General features: G+C 36.2%; 1 protein-coding gene across 2 annotated transcripts in view; it reads left to right on the top strand.

Moving 5' to 3' along the window:
- The window catches only part of esrp1 (epithelial splicing regulatory protein 1), a 72,692-nt gene that overhangs the window by 23,926 nt on the left and 32,060 nt on the right, over positions 1 to 16,706 (top strand). Inside the window, exons 12-13 of one of the 2 annotated variants that reach the window (XM_028817638.2) lie at positions 6,367 to 6,565; positions 10,051 to 10,222. In XM_028817638.2, coding sequence (XP_028673471.1) covers positions 6,367 to 6,565; positions 10,051 to 10,222 — 371 coding nt within the window. The remainder of the gene's footprint in view (positions 1 to 6,366; positions 6,566 to 10,050; positions 10,223 to 16,706) is intronic. The other variant, XM_028817639.2, reaches the window with a different exon arrangement.

Genomic DNA, 16,706 nt, shown 5'->3' with positions numbered 1-16,706 from the left:
CGTTAAGTACACACATAGCCATGGATCCATGTTGAACTGCTCATGCACTGTCAATAGAGTGCTACTGTATTACTAATGTGTTGCCATTGATTTTTGGTGTGTTGTGCTATGGCTGTCATTGTAAATCCTTTTGACAATAGACAATCAATTGCGAGAATAAGCAGATTGTGAGGTACATTTTTACATACAGTATACTCTCTCTTGGTCTTCAACAGAGTTACAAACAAATAGAAAGGCAGACACAGCTGGACTTTTTACAATAAAAACCTTGCAACAATTTATGTTTTTAGCTTATAATTAATAGTAATCATGTAGAGCTTACTCAGAGGTTAATTTGAAATCTCCCATTTGCTACTTCAGTCTCTTGGAACAACCATTTCTCTGATCAGATACAGTTGGCCCTCAAAATGATATTTTGCATTTATTTGGGCTTGAAACAGCAGTCTGTTACTGAATTTTTTGTGGAAGTAAAATTCATAATCAGCTGACACATTCACAGGCAGTTGAAATTTATGCAGAGACAATGCAGTTGATAAAAGCAATATCAGTCATTTGGGCTTTACAAATTACAGCTACTGAGAAATGCCAGTTGAGTTCATTAACACACCTTGCTCTGCTCATGGCCACTCCTTCATATGAAGATTTGGCTAGGGCTTTTCTCAATGCCGGATCTGGCCTGGACTTCAGTCATGGCCACACCTTCAAGACTTCTTTTGTTTTTGATTTATTTGGGTCATATTTCATTTGTGACTGTTGGTTTCAAGGTGTGTCCTATTTCTAGTCTTTCTAACTTTCATGGGTGCTTTATAAATTAATTATTGTGCTGTTACATAAATCTGGAGGTTAATGAAGTATAATGAGTGCCATGACCACTGTCTGGAGCTCAAGTATTGTAAAGCATGTATTTGTAATTTACCTGTTCCCTGAGACCTTCTTTATTATTTTCATTTCATGGGGAATTTTTTCCTTAATTTATTTTCATATAAATTCTATTAAATCTTAATAAATGTGGAATTTAGTTTAATTCTGCCATTAAGATTTGAAAATTAATTTTGTTTTAAATGATAGAGTGGATTTAATGTTTTACCCATAACATTTGAAGAATAGTAAACAAGACATTGCTCCCCGTTGAGGTTGTTTTCTGTCTTGCTTCCAGTGATGCCAGGATGGGCTACTCTCCCACATAGCCTTAAATTTGATTGAGTGGGTATGAGAATGGCATAAGAATTTTGTGTGAGAACAGTTCAGAACCTCTTTCATGTTCATACCTGCTCTTTCTTATGTTTGGATCAAAGTGTGGTTTGTGTCTAGGTTGTGCCTCTCCATGCCCCCTTTCTTCTTCTGAATGGCTTTTTAAATGGATTGTGAAGTCTGCCAGCACAGAAGCCATCTGCTACTTCAAAACACATCAGTATAATTAAACTGCCTATTCAACATTGCAGTTATTGATGATGGCATCATTCCACTTAAGTTTTTCATGTGGCAGCAAAGTACTGTATAGTCTGTGAAAAATTATTCCACTTTTTCCATGAAGTTTTTAAGCACAAATATAGTTAATTAAACCATGGAATGCACCACATAATAGTAAACTACATATAAAAACATTGAATAACACTGAGAAAACCTTGAACAACAGAGAAAACTAACATTGCAAGAGTTTGCACTATACTGTAGCCTTATGACCCGATCGCTGTAAACACTTCTTTTTTTTTTTTATTTTTTTTGAGTTTTAAGCACAGGGAAAAAAAGGAACATTTGAACAAATCCGAACTTTATTTAAAAACCAACCATAAACCACCAAGAAAGTAACATTGCAGGAGTTCACGCTAATAGCCTTACAACCCGATCGCTGTAAACACTCTTTTTTTTAAATGAGTTTTAAGCACAGGGGAAAAAAAGGAACATTTGAACAAATCCGAACTTTATTTAAAAGCCAACCACAAGCAACCAAGAAAGCAACATTGCAGGAGTTCACGCTAATAGCCTTACAACCCGATCGCTGTGTAAACTTTTTTTTAATGAGTTTTAAGCACAGGGAAAAAAAATGAACATTTGAAAAATTTGTAATTTAATAAATCACCAAGAAAAGTAACATTGCAACAAATCACACTACGAACCACTCGCTGTTAACACTTTTTTTAATGAGTTTTAAGCACAGGGAAAAAAATGAACATTTGAAAAAAGAGAAAAGTAACATTGCAACAATTCACACTACGAACCGAAAAATGAACATTTGAAAAATCCGTAATACAAAAACTAACCATAAACCACCAAGAAAACTAACCTTGTATGAGTCGAGTTCTGGCATGAAGTGAGGAGGAACTGGGTGGAGAACAATCCAGTCTCGTCGGAGTTGAAGACTTGTTGCGGGATGTAGCCTTCGTCCTCCACTAATTATGTGAAATTTTTCACAAATTCTTTCGCAGCTTCAGCGTCGGAACTAGCAGCCTCTCCATGCCTTACCACACTATGAATGCCACTTCTCTTGCGAAACTTTTCAAACCATTCTCTACTGGCTTTAAATTCCTCACTTTCGCCACTCGTAGAAGGATAGTTTTGCAGCAAATCGCCATGAGTCTTCCTGGCTTTCTCGCATAACGTCGCCTCGCTTACGCTATCCCCTGCAAGTTGCTTCTCATTCAGCCATACTAGCAATAGTTTTTCCACCTCTTCCAGCACTTGAGGCCTCTGCCTGGTTAGCGCTGTAACTCCTTTTGCAACATCAGCTGCTTTAATAGATTCTTTCTGCTTTAGAATAGTCGAAATCGTAGATTTTGACTTCTTGTACTCGGCGGCAAGATCAGTAACACGAACACCACACTCATACTTTTTCAATAATTTCTTTCTTTACTTCGATTTCAATTTTCTGCAAAACTTTCTTCTCACCACTCTTCACTTGCTTAGAAGCCATGGTTAACTGCAAAAGCACGCGAAATACTGTAGAGCACAAAGAGTTCTCAGGTAAAGCACGCATGTCTGACTGAGAACAATGAACAGGGAGAGGCTGAACACGTGCTTAAATACAGTAATCAGCATGTACGAACCGGAAGGGAAATGAAATAGAGCACAAAGAGTTCACAGCGAAAGCACGCACGCACGTGCAAGCACACACGTCTGACCGAGAACAATGCAACACGTGCGGAAATCATCGGTGTGCACAAACCGAAAGGGAAACTGGCTTGTTCGTATACTGAGTGTGTGGTCGTGAACCGAGGCAAAAGTTTGGCGAACTTTTTGGTTGTAAACTGATTTGTACGTGTACCGAGATGTTCGTGAACCGAGGTTCCACTGTATGTATAATGTAATACGTATAATAAATAGATCCCTTGATCCCAGTGCTAGCCACTGTTAAAATCACTTCTGTAACCCCAAAGTTAAAAAAGTCTTGATGCTAACAGTCTTAACAGTTTTCGGTCTATTTCTCACCTTTTCTGTCAAAGGATCTTGAGTGTGTTGTAGCCTCCCACTCATTTCATAACTTCTAATAATTCGATGGAACCCTTTCAGTCTGATTTCAGAGCACAGCACCGCTGTGATACTGCTCTGCTTCTGGTAACCAATGATTTGCTCATGGCAGCAGGCTCTGGACAAACAAGCATGTTAATTCTTTTAGACCTCAGTGCAGCATTTGATACTGTCAGACATAACATTCTACTGTCCAGAATGGAGAGCATTCTGGGTATCTCTGGCGCTTCCCTCCAGTGGTTTAAGTCCTATCTGACTTATAGGCAAGAGTTTGTTAGTTCCGGTAACAGCAGGTCCAGCACAGTGCCAGTCACACAAGGAGTTCCTCAGGGCTCTGTCCTTGATGCTCTACTCTTCTGTATCTACATGTTTCCCCTTGGCCATATTATTCATAGATTTGGACTGGGTTATTGTTTTTATGCAGATGATATTCAACTGTATTTCAATGTTAAAAGTAAAACTTCATCAGGGCTTTCTTTGCTGACAACCTGCCTCAGTGAAGTTAAAACTTGGATGGAGCATAACACCTTAAAATTAAATTGCAACAAAGCTGGACTACTGCAAATTGGCACTGAAGTACAACTTAAAATGAGTTCCTTTTCAGTCACTCTTGATGGTGATCTCATTAGACCTTCTTCTGATGCAGGGGATCTTGGTGTCATTTTTTATTCTTCCCTCTCTTATTCTGCCCACATAAACCACATTAAGAAGCTTTCTTACTTTTATCTCTGTAACATATCCCGTGTTTGCTCATTCCTCTCCTTTTTCTGATGCTGATAAACTTGTCCATGCTTTATCACATCCCCTATTGATTATTGTAACTCCCTATTGGCAGGTGCCCCATGAACTCTTATAATACACCTCCAGTTAATTCAAAACTCCTCTGCAAGAGTCCTAACACGAACCAGCAACAGCAAGCACATCACACTCATCCTGCTTGAGCATGGGAAATGCACTATATAAATAACATTATTTATTATTATTATTATTATTATTAAGATTTTCTGTAGCAGCAAAGTATGTAGCCTTTCATTTAAAGTGTATTGAAAAATGCAACAAAAATTTACCAGTGAAATTTCATATTGAATTAGGTAGAACCCTGCTGACAGTGCTTTAGAAACTGAGCAGTTCCTGCAGAACCAAGCCTGGCCCCTTCTCTCTCATCGCTCTCCTCTGTTACCTATAAAGGAAAATTCTTGTAACGCCACCTCAGCTAGACTTATTCCTAGTCTTTTTATTAAAAAGCTCTGCACTATTCTTCCACAGGATGCACCACAGTTATCAAATCCAAAATCAGCATAATTGTAATTGTGTCACCTTTGAAAAAAAATTAAATGAAGAAAACATATATATTTGGGCAAAACACAGGCTAAAGTCACTTCATCTCATGGACATTTTAACAGGCTAGTATGTGCAAAGATTGGGATCACCAGCAAGGAAACTGTTAGTTGGGACTGGAGACACAGAAATGCACTTCCTACAATGCTGTTCCTATCCTAAATGACATCAAGAAAACACATTGTGTTTTGCTTAGGCTACATGCTTCATGAAATACAGTATCCTGCAGCTTACTGTTTCCAAAGAAAACAAACAAACACCACTTAAAATAGAAAGTGAAGCATTACAGAAAAATAGCATTTAGATTGGCTTTTAATTATCTTTTAAGTTTTTGAAACAAACAGGAATACAATACATCCTGACAGCAAAAATCTCTGGTACAACAGGACCATAAAGAAGTTTGCTGTCTGTAGCTGAGGTCTTGGCTCTTCACCTGAGTTCAGGTGGCTGGGTTTACAGAAAAGGTCCTAGGTCTGAATGGCTCAGTGAATTCTGACAAGACTGACAATATCTACCAGACAACCAGTAAGCAAGTACTACAGTAGTATGAAGTATAAGTAGAATATTTTGGCAAGATACTGGTTATATAAAATACTTTTTTGCTTAAACTACTTCTCCATCTTTTTGTGAAGTTTGTTTTAAAACAGTAACGTTTGAAACCTAATAATCTGATGTTCCTAGCACATGGTAAAAATACTTTAATATGTGTAGCTAAATGCAAGCTAAATCTGATGTAAATAGAGTGAAAAATACATATATGTGTGATCAGCACTTTAAAGCATAAATCAGTGTATCATGAATTTATCTATCATTAGGAGAAACGTTGAAATTCACATTAATACATTTCAATGGGGACAAGGGATTGACCGAGTGTATGGTATCTATCCATCCATCCATCCATCCATCCTGAAATAAAACAGTATCAAAAAATGTATATGTTGTTGTCAGATATAATGTTCAATTGTGATTTTTTTCTTTATACTTGTGTGGCATTCTGAGTGCACATATCCAGACAGCTTGTAATCCGTAACTGTACACTAACGATTTTTTGTAACACAACTAAGTAAGTGTGGCTTAGTGGCTAAGGCATTGACTTTTACACCTCTGTCTCTGTTTCCAACTTACTATGAAACATATGAGCAAGTCATACAGTTATATTATACCTTGGTCATTGTGAAATACCTCAGGATGGTGTACATGATCATATATTACCATATAATGGTGTTTTTTTAGGAGTGCTACTTAATGATGACTAAATAAAACAATGCAAGATCACTTGGAATATTTTTGCATCTTTAGTATACCTCAAAAAGTGAATATTTAGGCACACTTTAATTTTAGCTGATTTTTTTTCTTGAATGTTTTTTCAGTATAGTGTATTTATACTGATAAACAGTTGATAGATATTTGCAGGTTATTAGTTTGTTAGATTTACTTATTAAAAAATAAATCTGTTTTCTTTTGGTTTCCTTCTTGATAATTAATAATTTTTTCAAGCTCTTGTGTTCCTGTAATTTTTGAAGATCTCATCAAGGTAAATATGTTTTCATTTTATGCTCTAAGGGACGACCTTCGGGAGATGCCTTCATCCAAATGAAGTCTGCAGATCGGGCATTCCTGACAGCACAGAAGTGCCACAAAAAGACAATGAAGGACCGATACATTGAAGTGTTTCAGTGTTCAGCAGAAGAGATGAATATTGTATTAATGGGGGGCACGTTAAACCGAAATGGCCTGTCCCCACCGCCATGTAAGTTACGACGTAAGTTTTGCTTGGGTCTTGGCGCTGCTCTACGCTACATGCTGGTAGGTGCTGGAGCTTTCTTTTGAAATCTTCCATTTCTGGGTTCTTTTTGATTCACAATGTTAAAAGGACACTGGTGGTATCTAAGATCAGTAGCAAGGTAGAAAGTATTTGTTTCCTTTTGGTTGTGGAAAGCCTAAGTTACTCTGTTGATGTTTTCATTCAGAAAGTGACCAAATTATAGTCTTGCATAGTCTCTACACTTAATGGAAAGAGTAGCGGTAAAAGAAAATCATCTTAAAGATTCAAAACACTCTGATAATTAATTTATTTCAGTAATGCTAATTCTGTATACTAGAAGTATGTCTTGTTTTTTAGAACTGTAATTTGTTCAGTCGAACCAATTCAATTTACATTTGCATTGAGCTCTTTGCTATTTAAGTACCATCTTTACTACATATTGTTAAAATCATTCATCACAAGAGTAACTTTGAGATTCTTTTGAGATTAGTGGTTAAATTGCTCATCTATAAATATTAGATGATCCTCTAGTCAATCTATTTCTTTTGGTGGCCTTTGAATACAATTCTTGCAACTCACTCCTTTATTATTCTGAATGAGCAAATGAATAAATTCTTTATTGTACTGTGTTTTCTCTAAGTGGGTGGCTTTTATTTTGGCAGTGGTGTGCAAACCTGTGTGTTATTTGTATACTAAAGCTATTGTTACTTGAAATAAAGATTATGAAAACAAAGACAATTACTAAGAATTAAGAAAGGGTATATTGAAGGTGATCAGGTGAGCAAAAAACATTAAGTTGCAAATCTTGAAGTCTGACTATGTTTTTTAATGTTTAAAATCATTTGAGAGATTCTGACTGCGACTTTGTTTAACCCCTAGGACATGGACTATATGATGCAATGACAAAATTCTTTGTGAATAATACAGTATTTACTTTGTACATATTAGAACATTAGAACAGTAGTGACATCTTTCAGTACCTCTGAGGGAATGGAAGGGCTGCCTGTTGTATCTTGTCTGTACCATATCAATTAGAGGCCAATATCCTATATAATATGCTGCATTATCTCAACACATCTTCAGCTTGTTAGCTTTAAGGTGCATTATGAAGGCAAGTGCAAGTGTTACAGGATATTAAAATGGGACATGGACATGTAAAATGAACCTATGATACCACTGTTCTTTGTGTTTCCTTTGCTTTTAGAATGTGAAAAGTGGGTGTTTTTCTTTTACAGCTAGTCTGTAATAAGATGACGTGATTTTGGAAAAGATGGACATTTAGCCTGGTTCCGGTTTTTCATTTCACCACCATTCACTATTAAATGTTTGACAAGATCAAGGAGGGAAGTGTTTGTGTCTGCTTGGAATATTCCAAAGCAGAAAATTTGATTTTAACACTCTGGTCAATAGCTTCAATAGTGCAATGCATCAAAATGTTTTCTAGGATGAACATTTTTGATTTGCATGCAGATAGTGAATGACATAACATTAACAAACCTGTTTACAGTAATCCGGTTTAGAGTCACAGAGTCACTAGCAGCATTATGGGAATTGTTGGAAATGGCCCTGAATGGGGCACTAGACTTCCACTCCCATGCACATACTAGGCCAGTCTAGAGTTGATGTTTCACCTAACATGCACATCTGTGCCTAGAAACCTGGAACATCTGGAGAAACACCCATACAGACACAAGAAGTACATGTCGACTCCATAAATTGACTGTGCATGGGATTTGTACTCCGAATGCTGGTTACATGAGGCAGTAGTGTGAACCACTGGCCATTGAGCCACCCTACAGGGCACAGAAATATTTCAGTATAGACTCTGAATGCTCATTATTTTACACAGAATAATTGTACAAAGCTTACTGGACCATTGCCGTCACAATTCAGTTTTTCCCTTGCCTCCAATGTCCAACTTTCCAACTCACCAATTATTCCATTCAGTCAGATGAAGTTATCTTACTATTGTGTATATAAGAAGCGCTAGAGAGAGATTAATAGTATGGAAATAAATTAAATGGGAAATAAGCTAACCAGGCACAGGACATGACATAAGGCAAACTACTTATAACACAATATTCACTTGGAAATTTCAGAAGCAATGTAAGTGAAGTGATCTCTCCTTCACTGTCCAGTAGTGTGTAGCAGCAGTTATTCAGTTTTGCTTGACAAATTGTTCTTGCTGTTATGAAAGAAAAAGTGAGCCATTAAGAAAAGTTTTGCTGTTGCTTAGGCCAAGCTACTTCATGTTTATTGTACTTTTAATCAGTTACCATCATCACCTCTTCTTAGTCATGATCTCTTGGCCCATTCTTAGATGTATGGAGGAAGATTGTTTGACTTCAGCACTCTCAAAAAAATTCTAGCAGAGGGAGGTGAGGCTTACTTTCACAAGTGAGACCGCTGTCATGAGAAAGACAGTTGCATCTGTTTTGAGAAGAATGATCATCAAAGGCTTAGGTTATTAAAATATGAGGGGATACCCAAAAATAACCGGAACTGAAAAAAAAAAAATTTAATAATTTTTACTTACTGAAACTTTAGTCTCCTTCAAAGTACTCTCCATGTGAATGAATGCACTTGTCCCAAAGGTTTTCCCACTGATGGAAACATTTTTGGAATTGCTGAAGAGGAATTCTTTGATTCTTTGATTTCCTCCACGGTACAAAAACGCTTTCCTTTGAGTTCTTTTTTCATATGCGGGAACAAGAAAAACTCGCACATAGCAAGATCAGGCGAGTAGGGAAGGTGTCAAGAACACCAAGACACACAAGTCAATTCAGACATCTCTTCAATATTCCATTGACAATCTTTGTAAATTGCATTGCAAACTTTTTCAAGATTTTCGTCATTCCTAATTGTGGAAGGTTAGTCAGATCTCTGTTGATCTTCAAGTGACATTTCCCCTCGTTTGAAACGCGAAAACAACTCATAGACCTGTGTTTTACTTAAAGCTTCCTCTTTAAAAGCAGTTTCAAGCATCACTACAGTTGCAGCAGCTTTTTTCCCTAGGAGAAAACAAAATTTAACACAGACTTGCTGTTCTTTATGATCACCCACCACAAGAATCACAGAATATGTTTAATAAGCACCAAGAAAAAAACGACACAAAATGCCGTATGAACAATACAGAGCAACGCCACTTGGCAGACTGTGACAGAATACTGTAAGAATGCTACACCTAGTGGCGAAATTCGCAACTAAGTCTAGATTGCGCGCCAGGTACAGATTCCAGTTATTTTTGGGTACCCCCTTGTATATTATTTCATTTATCATGACCATTGGATTTTTAAGTTATTATTGTATAATCAACAATTTTCATCAACATTTTTTTAAAAGATAATTGACTACATATTTTAACACATTACAAGTAAAATTCTAGCAGCAATTCTAGCAGTGCTAGAATTCTAGTAGCATTCTGAGATGTGGTTGTGAAATGTATCAGGATTTCCATTCATTTCCATCGTTTCTTCTTTTAGGCCTGTCTCCACCATTGTATGCCTTTCCTCCTCCTGCAGCTGTTATTCCAGCAGAGGCTGCCACCCTCTATCAACCCCAAGTTCTTCTCAGCCCTCGAGCCCTTCAGCCTTCCACAGCGTTCTACCCAGCTGGTGCTCAGCTATTTATGAATTACACTGCTTATTATCCAAGGTAGGCTTCTTTCAAAGTTTTGAAATCCCATAGGTGAGACTATTCAGTAGTTCTTAAAAAAACTTCAGATGTTGTGTCAATATTAATGTTAGATTCAATTCAGGATAATGAAATTCATATTTTTTTTTGTCTTTTCAACATCTGTGTAATTTGCCATCACAGAGCACTTGGAATATTATCTTGAGATGCTCAAGTCACTCCAGCAGAATTTTACCAAAGAATATTCACAGAGAACAAAACCATCTACAGTGTATAACGAGGTAGTTTATTATTCTGATTATGACAAAGAACGGTGCCTGCTTTGCCTAAAGGTCAGTATTTATTACAGAATATGTGACCAGGGAGGGCCTGAAAGGAGAATAGAATAAGAAATACAAGCCAAACTGGAGATAGGTTATTAAGTGAAAAGCAATTTATTTTTGGTGACCTTTCTTTCCAAACATGCACCATAAAATGGGCAAAAGAGCAGTAGTGGAGAAGTTGGAAGGAAAGACAGCAAGGAAAGAAGGAAGAAAAATGGAGGTTAGAGATTTGGACATTAAGGAACACAAAAGATCAACAGGCAAGTATATAACAAGAAACAGTGTGTCTTTTCAGACACTGGGGGAAGACAGGCGATATTTGACTATAATTCTAGGGCAAACAAAGTTATATAGTCTAATGCTGCATTCACATGGCATTGAAGATTTTCAGTTACATCTCATCTTTCCATTTTGTTGTGTTCACTTCACTGGTTGAGATTTTAGGAGAAATGTGGTACTTGGTCAACACATGAACAATTAAAGAGAAGCTGTATTTTTACATGAAAATAAAACTCAAACTAAATGCATAACTGTGTATTGCATTGCTTCAATTACAATTCGACCACAAAAGAAATCCCATTTCTACCTCACCTGGATTTTTTTTTTATTTTATACTATTAAAAGTCAAAATAGCTTCACAACTTGTCCAATTTGGATAGCATTGTTGTCTCTGAATTGTCCAACTGGGAGTTACCTCTTCGTAGGGTGCTCACGTGAACCTCGGGGAAACTCATATTCCTAGTTTGCCCCATAATACATGAATGCAGCATAAAATAAAGACCTGTTTGAGAAGACTATCTGAAAGCTTTGTACAGCAAAGGATAAATAAAATCCTACAGGAGCAGTGGCTTTTATTTAGGGCAAATTAGAAACACTTGATTTCAGGACGAGGTAAATTACCATTGTGCATGATCTGAAATGTGATTGTTTATATGTAAACCCAGATACAACATCTATTATAAAGGGTGTTCAACTAAAACTTGGTTTTTAATTACTTTTTCTAAGAATTATCTGTTTATTACATGAATATTAGCTACCTGTTTTTATTAAAATTAAAAAAAAATAGTCTTAAATGGTTCTCCTTATGGTTTGAGCCTTTACATGCACCAAAGTTAAAATTTCAATAAGGGTGTATGAATTTTGATATCCAGTTTATGTGCCACTTTTGACGGTTGGGATCATAATCGAAGAGTACCTGAAAAGACAGAATCTAAACATCAAGGCTGTGAAACTAATGAGTCAACATACCAGTGAATAAATAGCCCGAGGTGCAGGGCCATAAAATAAATAGCACAGAAAGGTGTACGTACTTGAAGTGTCACTGCTTCATGACTCTTCACCTGGTATTGAAACAGGGCTGTCACTGTAGGGGTATGATATAACAACAGAAACAATACAGTGGCGCAATGCCAGGATATGAAGCTTTATGGAAAAAAAACAATGCAGCATTTGAATGTGAGAACATTTTTTTGTTTAGCTACTGCATTTTGATTTGGTACATAGTTTTGTTCTTTAGTGCAAGTGGGAATAACATGTTTGGTAATTAGAAAAAAAAACAAGTACCTTGAATGGTAATAAGGTATTGCCTGTGAGGATTCAAGTTTTTATAGACTACACAAGGGAGTGTTTCTGCCTTTCTTTTGCTGTGCACTGTTGCTGTAATAGCAGTTTGCTTCATCATATGGGTACATTCTTTCTCAGTTTGAATAGGAGGCTGTAAAAGAAACTTCAGAATTTTGGTCAAAAGGTGTTTTGTTGACTTAGTTGAAATTTATAGATTAATGGATGAATAAAGGAAACGTAAAAGCTGAATAAGTCATGGTTTTGGTGGAAGAGAGTGTGTACTCAAGTGATGTGTGGAATTATAAACTATAAACCAGCATGGATAAGTATTTAATAGTTATACCTGCCTGAATAATTATTTTATGCTAGTTCTTGCACTTGTGTGCAAATAAATAAGCCACATATGATTATGATCAGTGAGCAAACCAATAGGAACTGAGCAAAAATCAGTAGTCACTTACATTAGTAGACTTTTATTTTTATGATGTTTTGATAATCAAATGTAAAAATCAAAATCTGATTATTTTACTAATATTGCCGTAAAAAGTATATTCCATTCAGTTTATTTTTCTGTAGCACTCTTCTCTTACTACTGACTCAGTGCAAAAATGTAACTCCCATCTTTGATGTATACATGAATGTGAAATGGCCTTTCATTGTCAATGACCCAATGTTGATGAAAGAACTCCCTGCATTAAGAGAATTGAACATTATTTCCCAATATTTTAACTTCATTGTTCTTTACAACAACAACAACAACAACAACATTTATTTATATAGCACATTTTCATACAAAAAGTAGCTCAAAGTGCTTTACATCAGGGGTAGGCAACGTCGGTCCTGGAGTGCCACAGTATGTGCAGGTTTTTGTTCCAACCCAGTTCCTTAACGAGAACTCAATTATTGCTGATGAAGCACATATTGCTTAAGTGACATTTTAATGCTTCATTTTAGTGGTCTCGCTTGTTAAGGTTCTCCAACCTTAATTGCTTATTTCAATCTTAAACTGCTGCATTCAGTGTTTTAATTGCTCCTTATTAGCAATAAGATGTAAAACAGGGGTAGGCAATGTCGGTCCTGGTTAGCCGCAGTGGCTACAGGTTTTCATTCCAACCCAATTGCTTAATTAGAAACCAATCATTGCCAATCTCAGACCTTATTTAATTTTATGGCTTGTTAGTCTGTGCAATGTAAGGCTTTTATATCGTAGACTTTTTTCCTTTCCAAGGATATCATCCAAATGATTTGAAGCCTAAAACAGATCATTTTCAGTCTGTCACATTTTTCTATTAAGTGTTTTATTAAATCAAACCGTGCATGATGAACACACACAGATGTAATTGCAAAAAAGCTAGCTGGAGAACTGCTGGCTGCTTTGTCTTTTACATCTTATTGCTAATAAGGAGCAATTAAAACACTGAATGCAGCAGTTTAAGATTGAAATAAGCAATTAAGGTTGGAGAACCTTAACAAGCGAGACCACTAAAATGAAGCATTAAAATGTCACTTAAGCAATATGTGCTTCATCAGCAATAATTGAGTTCTCGTTAAGGAACTGGGTTGGAACAAAAACCTGCACATACTGTGGCACTCCAGGACCGACGTTGCCTACCCCTGCTTTACATAATGAAGAAAAGAAGAATAAAAGACAAATAAGAAATTAAAATAAGACAACCTTAGTTAACATAAAAAGGAGTAAGGTCCGATGGCCAGGGTGGACAGAAAAAAAAAACAAAAAAAAAAAACTCCAGAAGGCTGGAGAAAAAAAATAAAATCTGTAGGGGTTCCAGGCCACGAGACCGCCCAGTCCCCTTTGGGCATTCTACCTAACATAAATGAAATAGTCCTCTTTGTAGTTAGGGTTCTCACGAAGTCACTTGATGCTGATGGTTATACAGACTTCTGGCTTTTAATCCATCCATCATTGTTGGAACATCATGGTGCTTTGGGTAGATGGTGGTGGCACAAGCCACCACCAATAGGACACCGGAAAAGGAAACAGAAGAGAGAGTAGGGGTTAGTACAAATTTTGAATGAATAGTTATTATAATGAATTGGATATACAGAGTGTCAGGATTAAATTACAGTGAAGTTATGAGAAGGCCATGTTAAAGTAATGTGTTTTCAGTAGTTTTTTAAAGTGCTCCACTGTATTAGCCTGGCGAATTCCTACTGGCAGGCTATTCCAGATTTTAGGTGCATAACAGCAGAAGGCCACCTCACCACTTCTTTTAAGTTTTGCTCTTGGAATTCTAAGGAGACACTCAGTTGAAGATCTGAGGTTGCGATTTGGAATATAAGGTGTCAGACATTCCGATATATAAGACGAGGCGAGATTATTTAAAGCTTTATAAACCATAAGCAGAATTTTAAAGTCAATTCTGAATGACACAGGTAACCAGTGTAGTGACATCAAAACTGGAGAAATGTGTTCGGATTTTCTTTTCCTGGTAAGGATTCTAGCAGCTGCATTCTGCACTAATTGCAAACGATTGATGTCTTTTTTGGGTAGTCCTGAGAGGAGTGCATTACAGTAATCTAGCCGACTAAAGACAAACGCATGAACTAATTTCTCTGCATCTTTCGATGATATAAGAGGTCTAACTTTTGCTATGTTCCTTAGGTGAAAAAATGCTGTCCTAGTGATCTTATTAATATGCGATTTAAAATTCAGATTACAATCAACGGTTACCCCTAAGCTTTTTACCTCCGATTTGACTTTTAATCCTAATGCATCCAGTTTATTTCTAATAGTCTCATTGTATCCATTATTGCCAATCACTAAGATTTCAGTTTTTTCTTTATTTAATTTGAGAAAGTTACTATTCATCCATTCTGAGATACAGGTTAGACATTATGTTAGCGAATCAAGAGATTTGGGGTCATCAGGTGCTATTGATAAATACAGCTGTGTGTCATCAGCATAGCTGTGGTAGCTCACGTTATGTCCCGAGATAATCTGACCTAATGGAAGCATGTAGATTAAGAAGAGCAGCGGACCCAGGATAGAGCCTTGTGGAACACCATATAGAATATCATGTGTCTTTGAGTTATAATTACTTTAATAAAAGCATAGCTTGCAAAACTCTATTCACAACTTCTCACAAATATGAAACGAAAAGCCTGCTTTTATATAATTAACATTTGTGTCTAGGAGCCTTGTACAAGAAAGGTTTTGGGATTTTTAAAAGTATTAGCCATGAAAATTACCCATTAAAAATGAGAATGCTTATGTTTCATTATAACTTATATTTTATTTTGGGAAATCTCTCTTGAAAAAAGTTTTTTTGGACGGTCTTGTTTAAGACATGTTAAGAAATTTATTTGGAGTAAGAATAATATCTTAATAGAAAACTAGACCTCCCAATTTATAAAAGACTGACTTTGAAGCCAAACTAAGATGTTTGATCCAATAGAACTACTTTAATTCTTCTGACTACACAGTTAAGAAGATTAAAGGCCAGTAAAACCAAAATCCCCTTTTAAGGTTATCTCATTTTTTGAGTTTGGTTTTACTTGGTCCTTTGTTTGCAAAGAGATTTTCGATGAGTTGCATAAAGAAATAGATGAATAAACCAATTTATCATTTTCTCCTCTACTCTGATTAATAGTAATCACTCCTAGGACAGTCAAAGACCTCTTTAAATATAAGTTTTGATTAGCATAATTCCGAAGAAAGTTATCATTATCTCTCTCTCTCATTCTTCTCAGCAAAGATGCAAATACCATGAAATTTCTGACACTGATATATTTACAGCGACTGAAATTAGCATATCATGGATCAATAAGTACAAACCAAAAATATTGATTAATGTTAAACATATATTATCAATCACAGACATTATATACAGTGAGAGTTAAACTCAACACATAAAGTAAAAGATTTCTTCAGTTCAGCAGACTGAAAGTTAACCATCTGTCTAATTTAAAACATCCATTTTTACATACATGGAAACATGGAGAACATGTTGCCGCATGTGACCATTTATAGAATTATTCCTCTCAAATGTGTTTTTCAAGGACTAAACAATATTGTTTTGCTAACACAATACACCCACAATATTGGATGGCTATGTGCCTAGCTGTGGCTTTTAAGTGCTTAGAGTACCTTTTAATTTGACCGAAGCAAGGTGTTGTAGGATGAGACCTTGCCTGAAAGTGGTGAATGACAACAGAGCCTCAGAATCAGCAAACATATTGTACATACTGTACATCGGCTACCTCTTAACTGTTGTAATGGCAATGAATATATTAAGCAAGCATCTCACTTGAATAGGAAGTACTTTTCTCACAAATGCTTTAGACAATTCAGACTTACCTCACCCTCTTCCTGAACTGTTTTAAATACAGTGATTGTGTAAATATTTTGTATGTTCTCATGTAAATCAGCATAATATGCTACTACAAATGTTTTGTGAAAAGGATAAAAAGAAAAGTAAAAAGATAAAAAGACAATAACAAGTGTGAAGATCAGTTACAATCAATTCACAGACTGCTAAGTTCACCTTTCCACTTGAAGTCATTTTTTTATCATCCAAAGTGTGCCGAACTGTTGTGCACACCTAGACAGACCAGTTTTGTTTGTTATTGCAAGCTTACAGTGCCTAGAAGGGTTTGGG

The sequence above is a fragment of the Erpetoichthys calabaricus genome, chromosome 13 (genome assembly GCF_900747795.2).
Source record: "Erpetoichthys calabaricus chromosome 13, fErpCal1.3, whole genome shotgun sequence".
Taxonomy (NCBI): Eukaryota; Metazoa; Chordata; class Cladistia; order Polypteriformes; family Polypteridae; genus Erpetoichthys; species Erpetoichthys calabaricus.
The sequence above is the reverse complement of the archived record's forward strand: the minus strand, read 5'-3'. Positions and strand labels throughout refer to the sequence as shown.